Source organism: Myxocyprinus asiaticus, chromosome 42 (genome assembly GCF_019703515.2).
Source record: "Myxocyprinus asiaticus isolate MX2 ecotype Aquarium Trade chromosome 42, UBuf_Myxa_2, whole genome shotgun sequence".
NCBI lineage: Eukaryota > Metazoa > Chordata > Actinopteri > Cypriniformes > Catostomidae > Myxocyprinus > Myxocyprinus asiaticus.
In genome coordinates, this window is record NC_059385.1 from 9,457,246 (window position 1) to 9,481,009 (window position 23,764).

Below are 23,764 nucleotides of genomic sequence, written 5' to 3' on the forward strand. Positions count from 1 at the left end.
TTCAAGCTATTGAAGATTTTATGGGAAAATGGAATGAGATCTCTCGAGTAAGGCTGCATTTCGAACAGGTGAAACATACACTGTGTGTCTCCACCCATTATAGTTCCATGTATTTATCGCTGTTGTTGTGTTGAGGTAAAACTGTCATTATATCCACACCCGAACTAGTATGCACTAATTTTGTGCCTGGCTGGACTTTAGACAGGCTTTACTGTAACAGCCATATTATAAAGCTTAGAATGAATCAAATCATGGTTAAAACTGCAGTCACCAGAATTCAGTGGGTAAAGTTGAAAAACACCCTTGTCTCACCGATTTTTTTGTTTTTTTGTTTGTTTGTTTTTTTGAGGGTTTAAAGGCAGAAATGTGAATCTTATAATTTTATAAAAGCACTTACAATAATTCTTATGTTAAAAATCATTTATTATTTGAGCTTTAAAGTTGTTCAAGTCATAATTTTTTACAGAGGTTTAAGGTTTGTTGACGTTACGTCGTCATGGCAACAAAGTTGTAAAATAGGCTTGGTAAAAATTACTTTACACAGAAAAGTTTGTTAAGGGATTTTTCACACTAAAATCATGTTAACAAGCATAGTGTTAATGTCTTGTGGCTATATTTTTAAAATAGTGACTATTTTATAATTTACAGATTGGGCTCATTCACTTCCATTGTAAGTGCCTCACTGTAACCCAAAAGAAAAGGAGGGATGAGTCAAAAATCATTTTTGTGGTAATCAATTTTTGACACAAAATGCTATTGATTGAGCTTAAATTGTATTGAACCCGGAATATTCCTTTAAAGTACTAGTTCACCCCAAAAGAAAAATTCTGTCATCATTTAGTAAATTTCCGAGCCTGTATGACTTTGTTTTTCTGTGGAACACAAAAGGAGAAGTTTAGCAGAATGTCAGAGCTGCTCTTTTCCATACAATGAATGTAAGAGGGGACTGACCTGTAGATCTACTAAAATGACAAAAAAGAACTGTAAAGGTATCACAATAGTAGTCTACATGACTTCTGTGCATGCTTCCGAAGCCATACTATAGCTCTGTGTTAGGAATAGACCAAAAGTTGTAAATCACTTATAATCTTCCTTAAACCTCCACTTTAGCTCTGAAATCACATTTACACTTCCATATATTCAAACTCAGCATGACGCAATGAAATTCTGCTCAACTTCTCCTTGCGTGTTCCACAGAAGAAAGCCATACAGATTTGAAGTGACCTGAAAGTGAGTAAATAATGGTAGAATTTATCTATTCATTTAAGGAACATTATGAATGGACAGTTTCAAAGCTGTGACTGAAACAGTGTGAATGTTTAGGGAGTACGCCAGAAAGTTTTGCTCTGAGTTGGAAAGAAAAACATAGAATGGTGGCTTCCATGGCGATTTGGCAATAGTCACATACAGTAAGAGTTGTGGTGTACAGTCCAGAATCCTGTGCTTCAACTGACCATTCAGACACACAGTGAAACACATACACAGCCCAAACTGGGACAGTCAAGAACTTCATAGAAATGTTCAGACATGGCGGCATAAGGTTTATGTTTAGAAACAGTGTAATGGGAGACAAACCACAGTAATACTGCTCATGCATACAACCACACACACCTCTCTAAATACATAAATTAGATTTAAATTAGTTACTTACAATTCACTGTAAATCAAATATGGTTTAAATGATTATCACTGTGTTTTCACCACCATAAATGTTGAGTCAAAGATCAATGTTCAAGGCAGTTTAAAAGACAACTTTTAAAATGTTAATGATCAACCAAAAACACGAGTACAATTAAGGATTTTTTTCCTGTCCGGCAGTGACTGAATTTAATTTTTTATACTTAATCATTATTTCTTCCAACAGGAAACACACAAATGTTTTATATTTAATCATTATTTCTTCCAACAGGAAACACACACACACACACACACACACACACACACACACACACAAATAAGATCTCTTTAATTTCTCAGTTGTTTCTTCAAGATAGCAATAAGATTGCATGGAGAACAAATTAAGACAACCTCAGAAAAAAAACCAGTAATCCCATGTGTCTCCTCTTGAGTTTCAGAAGAGAAACAAAGTCTAAACGGGGTCTAAAACATTTTGTGATATGATCACAAAAACCACATATGAATGTGGTCAAAACCATGTGACCGCATCGCATTTGAGGTGTAAACGGTAATCCTTCCTGAATGCATTCCGGCAGCAGTGAAGTGGCACCCCTCGCCTGTCAGTCAACCGCTGCGCTAAAACAAGAGTTTAAACTTTGCCGGTTACGAGCAGTTTAAAAGGATATAACTGTCTGATCGGAAAAATTTAAAAAGGCGGATGCATACACAAGCACAAGAATGCCACAGATCGTCTTCAGTGTGTCTGATATCAACATGCAGGGACACTTATGGGAAGCACAAACATCTGCAGCTCAGGTTAATACAGGTAATCCACTAAAACAATGGATAATTCTGAATTTGAAAGCGAAGAGCACGAGATCTTGCTGACGAGTCGACTGTCATTACTGCCGCTATCGCCATTGAGAAAGAGATCCTTATGGATTTACAAACCTGAGATGTTCTGCGTGACCATGTGATTGCTTAATTTATTAATCATGAAAGGAGGACTGATTTTCACTTCAAGAAATTGGTAAATGCTTTTTGCATTGTTATAGCAACATCAGGAGTTTTCTAAGTGTAAATTAGGCTGTTTGAGAATTCAGTGTCGGATCAAGTTTTGAAAAGTAGCGCTGTGTTCCATTCAACTCGGAAAGTCGGATTTTACATCTTCCTACTAGGAAAAGTGCAATGGAATGCATCTTTAAGTCAGAATTACAACATGTAGGCTTGTGCAGAAATTCTCAACTCTGATTTCACCGAGATGCAGGGGCATGATGTCACACAAACATGTCGACACACAGGGAGATATACAAAGTAAGTGATAAACATTCATTTTATTAAGTAATATCGATAAATGAGTTTGTTTCAACATTACATGATATTAAAGCTTGTTTAACAAACGCCTGCAGAAACAGGTGTGTAAAACATTATAATCTCTTTTGATAACCGTACACCTGAAGCACAAATGCTAGCACTGCAGCATTGATTATCAGTTGGGTTGCTAGGAGACATCTCTAATGAGAGTCAAACCCCTGCTTAGCTAATGGGAGTGTTGCAGTTCCGAATATCGGGGAACGGAATGCATTTATGGTCGGAGATATCAAGTAGGAATATCTCACATCCAACTTGAATGGAACGCAGCATAATCGTGTACCCTGATGAAATGAAATTTATTGCAAGCAACATTTAAATTGCAAATATTATTAGATAGATTTTCCAGGTATTATAGACCTCCTAGGTAGATTCATATGAAAAATTATGATTTTTGAATGTCTATTCGGGAGACGTTCATTTCACAAAACAGTCATGCTGCAGTTAAAATTAGGCTTGCTTGAGCATTAAGTGTTGTTTCAAGTTTTGGCTTTCGTGTGTGGACGTGTTTTTAAAATGTAAATTGGTATTATTAGTTAGCTGCGACATAATGTATGATGCCCAAAGGCATAGCGTGTCTTATTCATTGTGAAACTTTTCTTAATGGCATGAATCACACTGAAGGCCTAGACTGTAAATGCATGGCCCGCCACTGCTCACCAGACGATTTGATCGGATCACCAGAGATGCATCTTAACACCATGTGTAAACGGGGTCAAACTGTGCTCAGATTAGAAAAGATACCAAAGTCTGCAATCAAAATTCAGAATTTCATTATGAACTTAAACATTTCTAATCAAATTCTTCCATGGCCAAATAATCTGAGCTATGGTATCCACATTTAACAGCACAACTGAGACAAAGCTGCAAGCATAAACTTCATTACTGTAAGTCTCATGAACTTTGAGAGAGCAACCTCTCAGCAATAATATTTCCCTCTGGGTTAGACTATGTCTTATCTCAGATGGCATTCTCTGTTTACAAATTCTCATAAGACTGTGTTGGACTGACCATGACAAAGAGTGCTACTCCAGCAACTTGACACTTTCTAAAGGCCATGACAGAATATAGTGACTTGCTCAAATACAAAATAACAAACACCGATGTCTGCTGATAATTAATTCAGAGTACTTTTCACCATAATGAAGAATGCATGTAAATCTACAAGAACATAGTTTGCACTATTCTCTTTACTTAATTACCAGGCTATAGGAAAGTCATTGTTTATCAAAGTCAGTCATATGTAAACCGCCCATGCCTGCAGGTCCCACAGCACTAAACTGCCACTCAGTGGGTCTGTGCTTATTCTGGAAGTAATCCCACTTTAGCTCTACCTATACGCCCTTCTGTCTGCCAGAAAACAGAGACTTCCCCTATGTCATTCAATCCCAGGACCTGGTTACATATAATCCACAGTAATTGATTTTTCTGCGCTTGTATTTGTGTGTACGTTAAGCCTTCTCTACCCAGCTTTCTTAAAACCTTGTCCGAATGTACTCAATGGCTTTTATGTAAACACACTACCATGTAGATTAAAGGTCACAATCAAACAAAGGAAGTAGTTACATGTTTTTCTGAACATCAACACAATCACAAACAGATAAAGATCTCCGTCGACATAACAGCCCCCCGTGGCACACACTCACACACTGAAGCAAGGACCGAAGCGATAAGTGAGGAGGACCTCTTATAGACACAATGGTTTTCGTACTAAAATAATATTATTTACTACATCCTAAACCTAATCCTCACAGAAACCTGTTGACATTACTACATTTGAAGCGAAACATAAATTGGCTCTTTGTGACCATTTCTCATTTTGCATTCTCATTTATTCACCAGTTGAGTGGTTCTGCTGTCATTTGTGGCTGTATTTTGTTGAGAAAGCGAAGACTGAAATGGCACACAGGAGAAGAAAAGCTTTTTTGGAGGCAGCACAGAAGAATCAGTGACAGATTAAGGAATTAATCCTCTTGAAGATCTGTGGGCCTGACACCCCATGTCAGAATGAATTCCTCTCAACACTGCACAAGACAATGGAGGTAGAGTCAACATTACAGATATAGACCTCATGCTCCAAGACAGGTGACAAACAGGGACACAAAAGTGCATGCAAACACACAGAGCTCAAGTCACATACTCACTCTGGGCTATTTTATTCATGAAATAGCTAAAAGCATATGCAAGTGCCCACCCTGAATTACCTTACTTTTTAAGTGGGGTCAGTGGTGTGACAGTGATTTTTATTGTGTCTAGACCTATTAAATTATTACAAATGTAAAAAAATAAAAATAAAAAAAATAACATTTTCACAAAAAACAGTTAGTTGAATGCACCCCTTCCATGATGAACATGTTTTCAATTTCAAAGTCGTTTTGATATTTTTCAGTGGCTTAAAGTAATTAGTGTCATGTGGTGTAACCGTCCAAAAAAAAAAAAAAACAAACAAACAAACAATAAAAACAACAATTATAATCAAAGTCTCATTAAAAGCTGAAAAAATAAAATGCTGGCATTTTGTTAAGGTCATGTGGTGTTACCCTAAGAAAATGACTTGATATTTGTGATTCAAAAATTCTTGTTATTTTGTTAAAAATATTATTATGATTTTACCTTGAAAAATATGTTTGATAATTATTAATTTTTTCATTATTAAGCTGTATACACTCTCTTTTATTCAAGGTGCTAGGAAAGGATTTGAATACTTTTACCTGATGGTTACATCACATGACATTTTTTATATATATATATATATATATATATATATATATATATATATATATATATATATATATAATTATTTATTTTGTATGTGTGTGTGTGTGTGTGTGTGTGTGTGTGTGTGTGTGTGTGTGTGTGTGTGTGTGTGTGTGTGTGTGTATGTAGAGAATTCTACAAACTTGGCACGTGTGTTTTAAACTAGATTTTAAAAAGATTTCTCATTTTTATCACCTCAGACCGGGGTCAGAAATGAACAGGGTCTCAGGGCAAAAATGTCACAGTAATGAACCATTCAGTGATTTATTTGTAACATCGATATATTTCTTAATATTTTATGCTAGGCCTAGATATAGATATTAGTGTATAAAACATAATAAGTAATTATTCAAATAGTTAATTTATGTTAATAAATTGGTTAAATTGAAATATTTAACTTTTTATGCTTTTTTATAGCCTACATAAATAATAATAATAATAATAATAATAATAATAATAATAAAAACAAAAAGACAAATATTGCCCCATAATCGAAAAGTTAATTTCTGACACTGCCTTGTAGGCTACAACCTTATTTGTCAATGAATAAGAGAAAGAGTCTGGTGATGAATACTATTTGGCATTTTTGTCAACTACAAAATGAACCAAAAAGAAAATTAACCATTACTTATGAAACGTGATCAGGGTTTTTAATAGTAACATTTCTGAAGAGACTAGTATTTTGACATACATATTATAAATTCACAGGATATTTTTTTTTCTCTATATGCCATAGTTTGTGTTACAGTTGAGGACCAACGAGGATGGATTTACCACTAGTTACTATGATCTCTGCTACAAAAACCACGTAATTTTCATAAGTGGAACTTAATAACAAAATCACCGAGCACGTAGGCTAACCTGATAAAATTTTGCAGTATTTTGAAACGACTTTATAAACATTACATAGTTGAAAAGAGATTAGGCATGAATAATTATGGATAAAAGTGCCCAAATCCGTCCCTCTAATTCGTTTATCATGAAAAGCATTTGTGGGCTCGCCTCTCTCTCTCTCTCTCTCTCTCTCTCTCTCTCTCTCTCTCTCTCTCTCTCTCTCTCTCTCTCTCCGCCTCTTCCTTTAACTGCTCAGAGGGCGGATTCATCCGCGCACACATACCGATCGACATCGCTCCGTTTTTATCTGCCTCACCAGCTCCGGTTTCCCCCAGTTCAGCCTTTCCCCCCCGTCGGCTGCTGCCATGTTTTTCTGAGGCAGAATGACAGCAGAGAGAGCTCAGACGAAGACGGATATAGACTGAAAAACCCATCGAATCTACTTCTTTATTCGACCGGGCGACGGTGTGTTTTTATCGCTGAGGAACTCTTTTCTCGATATATTCGCGATAACGCTCGTTTTACAAAAAAATCAATAATAATAATAATTTAAAAAAAAATCGCTGAATTATAGTATTATTTTGTTTTCCTATGTCGTTGGCATATTTTCCCAGTATATCTTTTTTATTTAAGGATGGGAGGGGGTCCTCCTACATAAATTAAAATTCCTGATTATATTCGCTCCCTCTCTTTTTTTAAGTTTATACCATGAAAAAGCCAGAAGAACCTATTCCTGCCTGCGCTTAACTATCTCTACCAGCAGCCTACAGGAATAACCAGACGAGTGCTCTTTGCATGATCAACTGCTTTACCACAAGTTATCTGCTTTCAAAACTTTGTTGTGTTAAGCAAAATAAAGGAAGAAAAATAACGTTTCTCTCTAAAGTGAAGATCCGAAAAAGCACATTTCAAAGATGACGGGCAATATTCCAGCTGACATGGTAAGAATGTACTCATATGCGACAAAGGGTTTAATTACATTTCACAATATGTATTTTCTCTGGAAATGGAACAGGTGTTGTAATTGACAGAGTGAGATTTATAAACGAGTTATAAAGAGATTGAGAGATCAAGCAAGCATAAGTTATGGTGTTTGTCAAAGATCAGGACAAGTCAACTCATCTCATTGTTGTATCTGGAAATAGATTAAACTAACAAAGGTGTGAATGTTTTTTCTGGTCAGTGTTATAAAATGCATCTGGGTGTACTGATATGTTGCTGCCCATGCCACTCCTCTATCAGGAAGGGCATTAGTGTAAAGATATAATATCCAGTGACTTTTACAGTGCTGACTTTTGGCTGAGAATGAGGAAGTGTGATCAGTGAGACTTGACACAGTCACTGTGTCCTGTTTGCACAACTAAACAATCTGCAGACTGCTTCGGTTCTGCCCACAACCCACATTTAAACCATATGATCAAACCAAAACTCCAACACTGAGCCCTTCTGTCAAGGTGATGATGTCATGGTTTCTGTTGAATCCCTATTGCACTAGAATGACATTTCAAACTGTGCACTATGATGTAAGGCTATAATACACCGATCAGCCACAACATTAAAAGCACCTGCAAAATATTGTGTAGGTCCCCCCTCGTGCCACCAAAACAGTGCAAACCATCTCAGAATATCATTCTGAGATGCTATTCTAAGATCATCAGTTACAGAAATACTCAAACCAGCCCATCTGGCACCAACAATCATGCCACGGTCGAAATCACTGAGATCACATTTTTTCTGCATGATTTTATGCACTGCACTGCTGCCACACTATTGGCTAATTAGATAATCACATGGATGATTGTTGGTGCCAGATGGGCTGGTTTGAGTATTTCTGTAACTGCTGATCTCCTGGGATTTTCACACACAACAGTCTCTAGAATTGACTCTGAATGGTGCCAAAAACAAAAAACATCCAGTGAGCTGCAGTTCTGCAGATGGAAATGCCTTGTTGTGGGAGTGGTGGTGGTGGTGTAGTGGACTAAAGCACTGAACTGATAAGTGGAAGGTTGGTGGTTCAATCCCCACAGCCACCACCATTGTGTCCTTGAGCAAGGCACTTAACTCCAGGTTGCTCCAGGGGGATTGTCCCTGTAATCAGGGCACTGCAAGTTGCTTTGGATAAAAGTGTCTGCCAAATGCATAAATGTAAACTCAAATAACTGCTCTGTACAATTGTGGTGAGAAGAATATCATCTCAGAATGCTCTTCTGAAATGTGGGTTGGCTCTGTTTTGGCAGCACGAGGGGGACCTACACGATATTAGGCAGGTGGTTTTAATGTTGTGGCTGATCGGTGTATATTGGCATTTTTATCTCAATATAGTAGTGCTGCCCACCAAGTGCTATCCAGAAGGTTTGAATCGTAGTTTCATTTGAGGACATGGGAAAAGCAACTACTGTCTTCTGAGGACACAAGCAAATCTGAAACTAATATAAAAACAAATGACAACACATTCTATTGGCATTGAACTGTAACACTATGTCCCAGTCGTCTTAGATGAGCATGCTGTGGATATGCCAAACAGCTGAGCTGGCTGTCAAACTAAAAAGATGCCGGCAATCTGACATCGCAGAGACTCACTTTAGATTGATGTAATGTACGCCAGGGGCTTACGTGCTATGATTGGCCTCTAAGTGCATGTTCAGAATCAGAATCAGAAAGAGCTTTATTGCCAAGTATGCTTCCACATACAAGGAATTTTTCCTGGTGACAGAAGCTTCCAATGCACAAACAATACAACAAGACAGATAATAATAGTAATAAAAAAAAGAATAAAAATAAAAAGCAAATATAAATATAAATATATATTGAAATACGCAATAAGACAAAAATATACATTTTCGTATGTACAAAAACAAATCTGTTATATACAGTGCAAGAGAATGTAATGCAGAAGAGGTAGGATATGTTAAATAATATAATTGACTAGGCTGTGTATTGCATGTAATTATAGTATAGTTTTAACTGTTCATGAGATGGATAGCCTGAGGGAAAAAACTGTTCTTGTTCCTGATGGTTCTGGTGCTCAGAACTCTGAAGCGTTGGCCAGAAGGCAACAGTTCAAAAATGTACTGGGCTGGGTGAGTGGGGTCCAGAGCGATTTTTCCAGCCCTTTTCCTCACTCTGGAACTGTACAGTTCTTGAAGGGAGGGCAAGGGGCAACCAATAATCCACTCAGCAGTCTGAACTGTCTTTTGTAGTCTTCTAATGTCTGATTTCGTTGCTGAACCAAACAAGAGAGATATTGAAGTGCAGCGGACAGACTCATCGTCATCTTGGATGAGGCCGATGACAGTAGTGTTATCTGCAAACTTCAGGAGCTTGACAGAGGGGTCCTTGGCGGTGCAGTCATTTGTATACAGGGAGATGAGTAGTGGGGAGAGCACACATCCCTGGGGGTACCAGTGCTGATTGTACATGTGCTAGAAGTGAATTTTCCCAGTCTCACTAGCTGCTGCCTGTCCGTCAGAAAGCTAGTGATCCACTGACAGATAGACGTGGGAACAGAGAGCTGGGTTAATTTATTCCATAGGAGAGTTGGGATGATGGTGTTGAAAGCCGAATTGAAGTCCACAAAAAGGATCCTTGCATATGTCCCTGGTCTGTCCAGATGTTGCAGGATATTTTGCAATCCCATGTTGTCTGCATTATCCACAGACCTGTTTGCTCTATAAGCAAATTGAAGGGGATCTAGAAAGGGTCCAGTGATGTTCTTCAGGTGGGCCAACACCAGTCTCTCAAATGACTTCATGACCACAGATGTTCGGTTGCCTTTATGTTATTCCCATTGCATTTGAGTGTGGTAATGAAGTACTGAATGTAAATCTGGCCCTCAGAAAGGCTTATTTGGCAACTTATATATTAAAAGATAGTGTAGATTATTAAAAGTATTGAAACTTGATCTGACCCTGCTGATGATGCTTTTTTCTTACACAGTATTTGTGATATAATGTTGATTACCACAAAAAATTATTTCTTTTTCTTAAAAAAAGCAAAAATCGAATATTAGCATGCATATTGTTTATGTCTTGTGGCTTTACTTTTGAAACATTGAGTATTTTAACGTTTGCACTTTTGGCCCCATTCAGTTCCATTGTTAGTGCCTCAGTGAAATTTATTTTATTTTTATTTTTTTTACGAAAAAGAGTGACGAGTCAATGTTTTTTTTTTTTTTTGTGGTAATCAACATTATGCCACAAATACTGTCTATTGAGCTTAACTTGTATGGAACATGGAATATTCCTTTGAGATCATTCATACTAGCTCTAAAATTTAATGAACAGAGAGATACGTTTTAGGATGTAGGTTTTCACTATTTATGGTCTCATGGAACAGCACGTTCAGTTTTATTATGAAATGTCCACAAGGTGAAACTTTGTATCATTGTGTGGTCTCCAGCTGGGTGGTCACTGAGTTGGGGGCAGGGTTGCCAAACAATGGGAGTGTTTGTGTGTGTATGAGTGTGTATGTGTGTGCACATTTTGTGGGTGGGCATTTTCGTGAATGGACTTTTTTTTTTGGAGAGCGCTCACTGTTTCAAAGAAACAAGCGATGTTGTGGAAGCCTTTCGCCCATAGGTGCTATGTCATATATTCTCTTTTAAAAGAGCTTGCTTTGATCATTTGTAAGACAGAGCCAGAGGTGTGAAGCTGATCGCAATACTCTTTGATGGGACTGTGTCATGTTGTGTGGTATCATGCAGTCTGTCATTGTGTCCCTCATGTGTAGGGGTAAATTAGTAGGGAATCCATCACGACAAATGTCAACTCACGAAGTATCCCCACACGCGAGGAGAGACCTCCCTTATGGCTATTGTCCATACTATTGAGTAGCATTGCGCAGCACTTTTAACATCTTAAATTGTTATGTAAAAAGAATGTAGGCTGCCTATTAAGATGTAATTGTTAGTTAGCTGAAGTTAGTGGTATTTGACACAACAAAATCACTATTACTGTTGCTTTGAACAAACCTCTAACCCTTTATATTTGGTGTGTAACTTTTCCTAAACTATTTGTGCTACTCACATTAGGGTTGCTTGGATACCAAAATTTTGGCTTCAATACAAGCCCTGGTACCTCGGTATCGATACTAAATCGATACTTCGGCAACAAATAAATAGCATTATATTACTGATGAAATCACACAGAAAAGGACTTGATTAAAAGTGCCTAAAGTCTTGCAGTTGCAAATTCTGCATTTTTCCATTTGATCTTACTGAACACACTGTAATATGGTACCTAAATAAGCAATAAGATGATATCGTACCTATTTACATTTTTTGGTATTGCAATGTTTCGTTAGTACCGGTACACCACACAACCCTAACTCACATGAATAATAGCTCAGTCTTTGCAGCTTGTTGATTAGACGTGTGCTATAACTGGTGGACCATAAAACAGGTGAAAAAGTCCCTTAGGCTTGCATTGAAATAGAAGGCTGGAACACATTTAAGAACCAGAATATCATAGAAACTTATGGGTGGGCTGTTTTGATTTTGGCCAGTTAGCAACCACCCAGAACACCTTAGAAACCACCTAGAAATGCCATAGTAACCACACTCAAAACACATTATCAACTGAATGGCAATGCCCTGACAACCACCCACAACACCCTACCATCATGGCATTGAGTTGGTAATGTAAAAATCAAGATTATTTTACATAAGATTGCAAAAGAGTGATTATCACATGGTTTTTGTATTTCCGTTACTTTTTATTATTAATGTTTCAGAGAGGAGGGAGAGAGAAAAAACAGGTAATTAAAAGGCAAATCTCTAAAGCAGTGTGCTTTCTATTTGCAGAATAAATATGTATAGGTTCATATCAAACCATCTAACCTATGTCATCATGAGTTTTGCATAATTATATAACCAAGCTTAAATCAACAGAGCTAATCAGGCAACAAGAAAACAGAGGGACGTGTGTACACAGATCAGTCCTTTTGAGGGTTTATTAGTTTATCCATAACATCTATTATATGATGGAAATATCCTCCTCCAACTATAAACAGCCTACCTGCTCTAGTCAGCCACTTCCTGAACTCTGAGAGAAAGTCAGTGTGAGAGAAAATTAGTGATTTAAACATAGAAAAAGATATAAAGTAGTTGAATAGAAGTTTCTGCAAATACGATATAGTATATTTTCATATTTACTTGTATCTGTATACAGTGGCTCCCAAAAGTGTAACACTTTAAAATGTCTTGCATTGTAAAACAAAATACCATTTATTTTAAAGAAACACTATTTTCAAGCAAAACATTTCACCAAAAGAGGTTTGTAAGGTTTCAAATGATGAACTAAATTGAAAATTGATACTATATTTGTTTGCATATTACACTTGGTTTGATATTATGTTTCTAATGCAATGAAATGTACGCATGTTTAAGAGGAACCTAAGTGTTCAAATACTGTATGAAGCCAATGTATGTTTATCTCAATAAATTAGACAAATAAATAAATAAATAAAGTGGCTATGATTTGTGTAAATTGAATAAGTTGACTGTGTACGGGTCAGTAAGGGTTAAAAGCTGTAGAGAGAATTGGGGGGGGGGGGGGGAGGAAGTCTCACTCAATAAAGGATCCTTTCAGTAGAGTGAAGAACAATTTACAACAGCTCTGTGAGAGAGGTGCTCACACACACATACACACACACTGTCATGGAAAGCTAGAATGATTCGACATCAGTTCATGTAAATAGTACTCAGCCTCTATTATGAGATGTTTACACTTATTTGCAGTGTTATTACATATTCATTTCTGGGCATGAGTCAACACATACCTGGATTAACATGTTTCCAGAGATGGGTCAGTTCCAAATGTGTGGAAGTTTTAGAGCGACTGACTGTAAAGTCTGTAAACAGTCCATGGCTTTCACTTGACTTTATGGCATAATTGCACAAGCATTCTCTACTAGTTTAGTGAAGTCACAGATTCAAATCTTGCCCAGTCTCCCTTCCTCCTAGTGGCTTCTCCATGCCTCTCTCTCCTCCTTGCCAAAATTATTTTCCTCTGCTGAAAATCCACGATCTGTCTTTAGTTCAAAGGGCTATTTTGTCCAAATATAAAAAAATCTACCATTTACTCACCCTCATGTTGTTCCAAACTCATATGCCTTTCTTTCTTCCATGGAACACTGAATAAGCAGTTTTAAAGAACGTTCACTCTGCTCTTTTCCAGTAAAAGCGAATGGTGAAATGGAAGTGAATGCTTTCGCTGTATTGGGAAAGAGCACCGTGAACATTCTGCCTAAAATCTCCTTTTGTGTTACACAGAAGAATGAAAGTCATACAGGTTTGGAACGAGAATTTTAATTTTGGGGTAAATACATTCATTTCTGCAGTGATAGGTTAGAATGTAACCTGGTGGTATTATCTCAGAGCTGGCTTTCCTTTAATACCATTTAACATAACTAATGAGTGAGAGCCTTGAGAAAGACCTGCATCATGACTTTTAATAAAAACCATCTCTTTGTTCACCCTAAAGAAAGATAAAAAAAAAGAAAAAGTGATGCACAAATATAATATAATATATATAATATAAGTTTAATATTCTCAGCTTTTCAGTCATGAAGTTAGTGTGAAGAGCTTTGCCTGCAGTGCTACAATAGTAATTCTGAGAAAATGTGCATGATAGAAATATAAGATGAAACGGGATGTTTCTGGTGGAGTCTAATACGTTGTGGTAATACAGTACTATCAAAAGGGCATTTCTATCAGAAGGCCGTTTCAATGATGGGAAGGGAAGTGAATGGCTCCCATCCCCCTGCTCTGTCTCTTTTTCTTTCTGCAGATGTCTGCCCTTTTTCAGCAGTAGGCACGTGGGCAGGGCCTGCAGGGCAGGAAGCTGCCTGCCTTCATCTGGCTAAAGGAGATGAGATATTATTCTCTCTCTTTCTTGCTCTCTGTCACTCTTTCTTGTATCTTTTTTCTTTCCTTAATATTTTTCCATTGCTAGTGTTGAAGCACTAATGTACATCCATCAGGGAAATATTTGAGTTGTATTTTATAGGGCTGCAACTAACGATTATTTTGATAATCGACTGATCTAACGATTATTCGATCTTAAATATAAGTATATTTTGTATATAAGTGTATTTGTTCACTTCTGTGAGTGCAGCAAAGACAAAATATACTTATATTCAAGATCTGTTCACTAAAAGCAAGTGTAAATATCTTATATGCTGCTTCTCAGGTGAATGCATCTTTTTTTAAAGGGTTTTTAGATATTTTAAAATATTTGTATTTTTAATATTATATACAACATTCTCAGATACATTTTTTTTCTTCTGCAGTATAGCTAGTAAAGTAAATGTACATGTTTTAAAGGAGTTTTAGATATTTATTTTGGAAAACAAGCCAAAACAAAAACAAATCAAAAGCATATTTTGTTGCATAATGGGGCGAAGACTATTCTCTCTCACCTCTCTGTTCACTTCATTCAATCTTTAACTCACAAAAAAACAAACTCTCTCTTATTAATAAAGCTGCGTATTGCCAGTTTTCTTCACGATAAGAAATGCACAGTGACACATACATTATGATTCAATAAGTCGCGAGCCATCATGTTATAATCTAGCTGCATCAAGTGTGCGCGCTCGAGGGATGAGCGTCCCCGCGACAGAATGTGCATCAGCCGGGTGCAGTTTCAATCTCTCCCTTAGATCGGGACACTTCACGCAACTCATAGAAGAGACACTGTCCGCACAGAGAAATGCCAGTTTCGTAGTTTGTAGTTATTTACATGACCTGTTTCTTTATTATTTGAACTTTAATAAAGCTATAACACATTAAACATAACTGCATTAAAGATGTAATGCCGGGGTGTTTCCTTTAAAGATGCTCGACACGCAAGTTTTGCTTAAGCGGAGTGGCAGCTCCGGTTCCGCTTATTCCACAACAAGAGTGCTTCTGTATTTACTTATTTTGTATTTTTGTATAATTCCGTCATACTATGCGATCTACTGTACATCACCTGAAACTGTTTGGAAAGTTTAGAGTGCGTCTGGACTGTGAGCTGTGTTTTCTTCCTCTCCTCAGTCAGGCGTGAGCTACAGTGCTGCTCTCGCGCCCCATCATTAGAGTTTCATATAATCTTATGTTATGTTAAATGAGATCAAATGACTATTCTACAACGAAAAGTTTTGTCAACAAGTTGTCGATAATGTCAACTAATCGTTTCAGCCCTAGTGTTTTAAAAAGGACACCTTAGGGGGCCTGGGTAGCTCAGTGAGTATTGATGCTAACTACCACCCTGGAGTCGCGAGTTCGAATCCAGGGTGTGCTGAGTGACTCCAGCCAGGTCTCCTAAGCAACCAAATTGGCCTGGTTGCTACGGAGGGTAGAGTCACATGGGGTAACCTCTTCGTGATTGCGATTAGTGGTTCTCGCTCTCAGTGGGGTGCGTGGTAAGTTGTGCATGGATCTTAAAGAATAGCATGAGCCTCTACATGCGGAGTCTCCACGGTGTCATGCACAACGAGCCATGTGATAAGATGCGTGGATTGACTGTCTCAGAAGCAGAGGCAACTTGTCCTCCGCCACCCGGATTGAGGTGAGTAACCGCACCACCACGAGGACCTACTGAGTAGTGGGAATTGGGCATTCTAAATAAAAGGGGATAAAAATGTAAAAAAAAAAAAAAGAAAAAAGGACACCTTAGCATTTTTTCTATGTACTTTAATTAATATCCATATGCATTATAATCCAAGCTGCACATTTCTATCTAGAATTGCCTTTTATCTTTTCTGTCTTCACTAGAGGTGGGACTTTACTATCACCTGTGGTGGGGAAAGTAGAAGCTGACATCTGCACTCTCACAGAAGCAGATATCTCATGTAGCCATTCTGGACCAACAACCTCTTGTTGTGGTTATGGGGATTGATTAATTCTAAATTAATAATTTAAAACTATTAAATAAATATATATATATTTTTAAATATAATCAGTTTAATATAATCAATTGATTTAATAGTGTTTTTGTGTAATGCGACTCTGAGTTCTGATTTTTGCAAACAGCTGTTAAATAAAAAGCTGGAAGGGGAAAGAGGACAAGATGCATCTTGAGGCATCGAGAATAGATTTGTAATCAAAGCGTTACCCTTTGAATCGTAATCAAATTGAATCGTGAGGCCAGTGAAGATTCACACCTCTAGCCTTCACATTTTCCATCATTGCTTCATTTACATTTTTCATTTAGTCATTTAGCAGACGCTTTTATCCAAAGCGACTTAGAAATCAGGAACATTACAAGCAATTTGTCATACAAAAGTCAACAATATCTGCAGTATCGCACTGCCAAGGTTTCAAATTGGCTGGAAAAGTATAGATGTTAGCACAGAAAAAATAGACAAAGATTTTTTATTTTTTATTATTAAATAGTAAGTGCGTTTAGTGTGGATTGGTTAAGTGCGTGAGGAACAGATGTGTTTTCAGCTGGTTCTTGAATGCTGAGATGGTATCAGCAGATCATGTGGAGGTTGGAAGCGCATTCCACCACAGAGGAACAGAGAAAGTGAATGATCGTGAAATAGACTTCGTGCCTCTTTGTGATAGGACCACCAGGCGCTGCTTGTTCATTGACCGCAGAGAGCGTGTTGGAATAGACCTGGAGGAGTGAATTGAAGTAAGAGGGTGCTGTTCCATTGAGTCAAAGCCTTGAATTTGATGTGGGCAGCTACAGGTAGCCAGTGAAGTGAAATCAAGAGTGGGGTGACGTAAGCCCTCTTTGGCTGATTGAAGACCAGGCGAGCTGCAGCATTCTGGACCATCTACAGTGGCTTAATCACGCTAACTGGGAGGCCGGCCAACAGGGCATTACAATAGTCCAGTCTTAAAATGACAAGAGCTTGGACCAGGAGCTGTGTAGCATATTCAGACAGGAAACGTCTGATTTTCCTGATGTTGTTAAGCAAGAACCTGCAAGAGCAGGTGGTTGATGAGGTGTTGGCAGTAAAGTTAAGCTGGTCATCCACCAACACTCCCAGGTTCCAGGCTGTCCTGGTTGGCGTTACCATAGTTGAACCAAGATGAATAGTGAGGTTGTGGTCAACAGACGGGTTGGTCGGAATCACAAGGAGTTCTGTCTTGGCAAGGTCAAGCTGAAGGTGACGTACCTTCATCCAGGCCGAGATATCTGAGAGGCAGGCAGAGAAATGAGCTGAGATGGTGGGGTGTCAGGCTGGAACGACAGGTAGAGGTGTGTATCATCTGCATAGCAGTGGTAGGAGAAGCCATGTGCCTTACTGACAGGTCCGAGTGATGCAGTGTAAATCGATAAGAGAGGTCCAAGCATTGATCCCTGAATCCCTGAGTTGTATTTCAAATAGAGCACCTTATTTTTGTTTGGATTTTCACTAATACTTGTATGCAGAGTAATCCAAAACAAGCTACACATTTCTAGCTTCCTTCTTTTCTTTTCTCGCCAAGCAGAAAATCTTTGTTTAGTTTGTTTTGGCTGGGCTTCATTCTTTTTTGTAGAACAAAGATCATCTAACAGTGCAGCCTTCAAGGTGTGTCTCGTTGATCTTAAAGCACCCTCATCTTTAAACTGAAATCTTCATCAAAATTCACTTTACTTAGAGAGATCTGTGCTTCCAGGTTTTTGTTTAATCAGCAGCATTACATTGACATACATTGCTAACATTGTCTGTGTATTTTTACGAAGGTGTAATCAGATTCAACAAAAACCTGCATCTTAGGAGGTGGTTCGAGATGCATTCCAGACAAAATTCAGTCAAGTGTAAATACATCTGTTGAAGCCACATATGTAAACTTTACTCTGCCCAAACAACACTTCATCAGCATAGGTAAAATGCAAAACATAACAGCTACCGAGTATTTGCCTAGGGCTCGCATTGTGTGATAAATAATAACAAATTAAGAAACAGATGCATGTTGTAGGAGAGACAGAACTTTTTTCTTATTTTATTTGATTCAGATCTCTGACTACACTGAAAATAAACACTGGCAATAAGCGCAGCTGATGCGCATTACACATCTTACCTACGACAAGCCCCAAGGGGGAAAATAGAGTGCATGCACATGCACAGACACACACGCACAACTTCTAAATGCTAAATTGAATAGTTGATACTGCTGTTAAAAACATAAAGCACTGTTTTCTTAATTTCTATCTTTTCGCATGTTTATTCGTTGTTTATGACAGACTGTTTATTACTTATCTTGAATAATTTCTTGATAACGTAAACATTTTTTTACTCAAATTAGTATTTTAGTGGTATCAAAATGTATATTGAGAATTGTCAAACTGCTTTCATATATAGGCTGAATGAACATAATAACTAAAATATACCCAAATTAATCAGAATCAAATTGAATCGGAATCGAATCGGGAAATCTGAATCAATACTCAGCTCTAGTGTAAAGACATGACCACTTACAGTATGAGTTTGTAATTGGCATGTTATCTGACAACCCTGTATTGATTTCAATGAAAATACCACCCAAGCCCTTGTTATCTCATCCGGTGAGATGTGTCCTTTGGGCCGGATGAGCACGTGTGAGTATGTTTGTGTGAGTGATTGTCCGTCAGTACTGTAAATGGGGCAACTGCTGTGCTGTGGCCGTGATTAAGTACAGAAGCTAAAACTAGCTCAAAATGATAACTCTTCACTTAGCAGTCTGTCTGTTTGTCTGTCTGTCTATCTGTCTATCTAATCTATCTATGCCCTGAGAGCAAAATCAATCACTTTATGTTCATCCTACTGTATCAACTGAGGCAGAGAACATCCAGTCTCTTTTTGTTGCTTGTACATGGCATGTTTGCCTGTGTGTGTGTGCACGCCCATGAGTGTGAGTCAGTTCTGAAATTCCTGCATAATTTTGTGCCAGCCCTAGAGCTCTTGAAGATAGAGTTTAATTTCCCATGTCTAAATGTGCCATCTAATTTTCAGATCTCATGTCATTTAATACCACTATCACTTTCTCCTGTACAGGGCTCTTCATAATGAGAATACATAATGAGTCTGATGCAGAACTGAAAGATATTGCATATTAATGAATGGCCGGGTCTCATTCTATCAGATTTTAGCTCCAGAAACAATTCTTTCAATGTCATGAAAGGAACCTTTTATATGAGGGTATTTTAGGATTTATTTTGTGTGCTGAAATCCATTCATTTAGTTGGCTAGAGATTTGTGGCAGTACTGTGTTATCAAACATTCCAAAAGTCATTGTGCCTTAGTTTTGGTCTTAGTTGAAGTCCAAAATGTATCCTTCCATTCCCATGTCCAAATGAGTTTCCTTCTGTCATTTTGACATAATTTTGATCCCTACTAATGCTACAGTATATAATACAACACAAACCATTTGTGTCACATTTCATTTTCTCTTCAGAAAAACAGAGGTCAAGGTGACCTGTAATGTTGAATATCTATGCAAATCCCTCACACAAACAATGAGAGGTTTACTATGCTAAGTGGTTTTGGCTTTCTCACAAGAGAAAGAATTATATCCTCTCCACAAAGTGAACCAACCTGTTCTGTCTCATGTAGAGAAATAATAATAATACTAATAATGAAAAAAATGGATTGTGCACACTGTACCGTACCTAACAGAATATACCTGCAGTCTGTGATTCGTGCTTGTTTATTGACTAATAGAACTAGAAAAACAAAATAAAAATGGTCCAAAAAACATACTGCATACTGTTTTAGACATAGCAAAATCAGTTTACTTATAAACTATCATCTGCCTCAACTTTGTAATGGAAAAAAGGTAAGGCAAATTTTTGTTTATTTCAGGTTCATATATCAAAATGTTTACAATATATTTGATGTCATTTTGTTGCAGGTATAAAATTAACCATTATCAGGAATGATCATGATGATTTTAGTGTGCTTTTTAATTTGCCCATTACACTTGCTTATACACTCACTGAGCACTTTATTAGGAACACAATGGTCCTAATAAAGTGCCTGCCGTGGTCTTCTGCTGTTGTAGCCCATCTGCCTCAAGGTTCGATGTGTTGTGCATTCTGAGATGCTATTCTGCTCACTACAATTGGACAGAGTGGTTATCTGAGTTACCGTAGCTTTTGTCAGCTCGAACCAGTCTGGCCATTCTCTGTTGACCTTTCTCATCAACAAGGCGTTTCTGTCCCCAGAACTGCCGCTCACTGGATGTTTTTTGTTTTTGGCACCATTCTGAGTAAACTCTAGAGACTGTTGTATGTGAAAATCCCAAGAGATCAGCAGTCACAGAAATACTCAAACCAGCCCATCTGGCACCAACAATCATGCCACGGTCGAAATCACTGAGATCACATTTTTTCCCCATTCTGATGGTTGATGTGAACATTAACTGAATCTCCTGACCCGTATCTGCATGATTTTATGCATTGTACTGCTACCACACGATTGGCTGATTAGATAATTGCATGAATAAGTAGGTGGACAGGTGTTCCTAAAGTGCTCGGTTTTTTTAGATCGTGCCAGTGGACTAGTTTTGCACTACCCTCCTTCACAAATCTTGAGTATTAAAGCACGAAGACAGATTTTACTGTTATAACACCTCTGATTTAAACCTACATTGCAAAAATGCAAACAATGTTCAGAAATTAGATTCATTGCTGCAATTCGGTTCTTTTAAACTGTCTGTTTCAATGAACTGGTTCACAACACAAATGTATTATTTGTTTGCATCATCACATGTTCATGGTAGTCCCCCTGTGGCATTTTACTTGCTTTAAAGTGTTTTAGAATTTTTTTTAAATTATAAATATTGCTGTTATTACCATGTTTTGTTGGTGCCTATAAATTCAAATGAACAATGTCTTTGTGTTAATTTAGAAGAATGAACATGCCTTGATTATTTTCATATAGAGTTTTACTGTTTTTAACTTTTTGTATTTAACATTTTTAATCTACTTGTCAACAGTGTTTATATAATGGACTTGATGGTTCCTCTGATTGAAAATAAAAATCACATTTTAAACCATTTCAGAGCAAATTTACAAAAATCAAAATATATGTAAAGGGCTGAAAAATATCTTGACACTTTTTAGCTATATTGCCAAGCCCTTTTTTAAATGTCCAAAACACTTCAAATCGTCAGACACAGATATGGCCAGGTATACGGAATGCCCCATTTTAGGCAGAGGCAAGAAAACATTTCCATTCTTGGAATGAGTTTCTCGGAAAATCTCCACTATGCACTTTTTCAGATATGCGGGAGAGACTCTGTCTGATGAAGTGGAGATGAGGGGGTGTGATCACAGTCTTCAAAACCACTTCTGTCTCGACTTCATCACAAACTCCCAGAGAAAGATATGACATTGTTTGAACCAACACTGTGCTGTCTGGGGAAAGATGGATAGCATCCCTTCTCTGTCTCGTCTGTTTATGATTTAGCTTGAGTTTGCACATAGATGCAAGTTCTGAAACCACTGAGCAGAATAAAGGAGTTTTGTATCAGACAGATGTGGATTTTCAAGGCACAAAAAGAGAAATGTTTGTCTATTGTTGAGCTAGCTGGTCAGAGATTTCGCTATTCTGGTTGTGGGGTGTTGCCATTTTTGCATTTTTATTACTAAACAAATCATGCTTGAAGCAGTTTTCTTTCTTTTCTAAATGTCATGAAATGTATATGGATATAACTTAAACTACAGCCTACTTGTCTGCAACTTAATTGTAACAATACAGTTTAATGTAGCCATGGTGATATTTACACCAGCATGGAACTTCAGTGGTACCTTTACTAATGAGGAGCACAAGTTTATTATTACTTCTGGGCTCTGCGGTTTTCTAAAATTTTCTTGGCCATCTCTATGTTCTAAATGTTCTTTTTCCTTTTGTCTTGGCTTTTCTTTTTTTTCCCAACCCAGAATTCCCAATTATAATTCTGAGAGACTAAGGCCTCATTTACATTAGGTAATAATCTATTTGGGATGATCTGATCATAAGTGGATAGTCCTAAATATAAGTGTAAAGAGGATCTAATGCATTTTTGAGATGCATTGTGCTCAGATCACTCAAACCACTTTCAGGGGTGGTTAGGGGCACATATGTCCTCATTGCATTTGTAGTATAAACATGAATGCATCCCCAGACAACAATGTGGAACCACCTACTCATGTAACATACTTAATGTGGCAAAACAAATGTTTTAAACTTTGCTAGATGATGCACAGAAGGTGCATTTGATTTCATAGCAGGTTTAAAATGTTCCCAGGCAAGCTGTCTCAGCTGACCATTTCTGATCGGATCACCCAAGACGGATTAATGCCAGGTGTAAACAGGGCCAAACAGCACCTACCGGGTGTCCCTTCGATGCTAAACTGAAGAAACAGCTTGATTTTTAACTTGAAAGTGAGTCGTGTTTTTGTGAATCTGAAGCGCACAATAGGCTTGTGTGGACTTAATCACTAATAGCTCTTCCTGTGATCCATTTCAGATATGATGCAGGTGCCTTTATTTGGTTTGGGAGGCCACGTTATTGTTTTTTAACCTGCTTACACAAACATACGTAGCATATCACAACATAGAACTCACTAATTTCCTCTCTCCCCAAAATGGACAAATCTCTGCTGGAGGCGTTGTTTATAATATTGCTTTCATTGATGTAGGGTTGCATAAGTGCTGTGTGTGTGTGCCTGTTCCCTATTGCATAAATGTAATTCCCAGAACAATCTGGCAGACCTCTATTCTGAGATGGGCAAAGCCCGGCAGCATGTCACATCCACTGTGGTCAGCATTTGTTGTGGCTGCTTTTAGTTCAGATGCCCTGTCTGACACACTCATTACCGTCAGCATATCTTTCTTTCACCCACTATGTCACTTGTTTTGGCAGAACCAATGGGCTGTTTATCCTTCTCAAGCAGATAATCTCGTGTTAAACTTGTTATCCCCAATATCTAGAGAACCAGACTGATCATACTGTGAATATGGCAACAGTAGGTCGAAAGTTTTGGTGCTGAAATTGGCCTATGCTTACCGAACTTTGAATCACATTCCTGGTCATTCAACTAAAAAACCCTTTATTATTCTCTTTATTCTTTATTCTTTATTTTATTATTGCTGTGTATTATTGTTGCACTCTGATATGAATGCGATCTTTGCATAAGCCAAAAGTAGCCAGTGAATTTTTCAATCACAGTGGAGATCCCATCGCTGCCATGTAGCCTCACGAGTGAGGTGTTACGTGTTGGCTGTGCCCCTAGGAATGTGTGTT

The 23,764-nt window shown here is 37.7% G+C and overlaps 1 protein-coding gene across 1 annotated transcript in view; it reads left to right on the forward strand.

Annotated features, from left to right (window-relative positions):
- Positions 1-6,849: 6,849 nt before the first annotated feature.
- Positions 6,850-23,764, forward strand: part of LOC127432416 (ubiquitin-like protein 3) — a 31,038-nt gene continuing 14,123 nt past the window's right edge. The window contains exon 1 of the mRNA XM_051683464.1: positions 6,850-7,520. Coding sequence (XP_051539424.1) covers positions 7,494-7,520 — 27 coding nt within the window. The 5' untranslated portion in view covers positions 6,850-7,493. The remainder of the gene's footprint in view (positions 7,521-23,764) is intronic.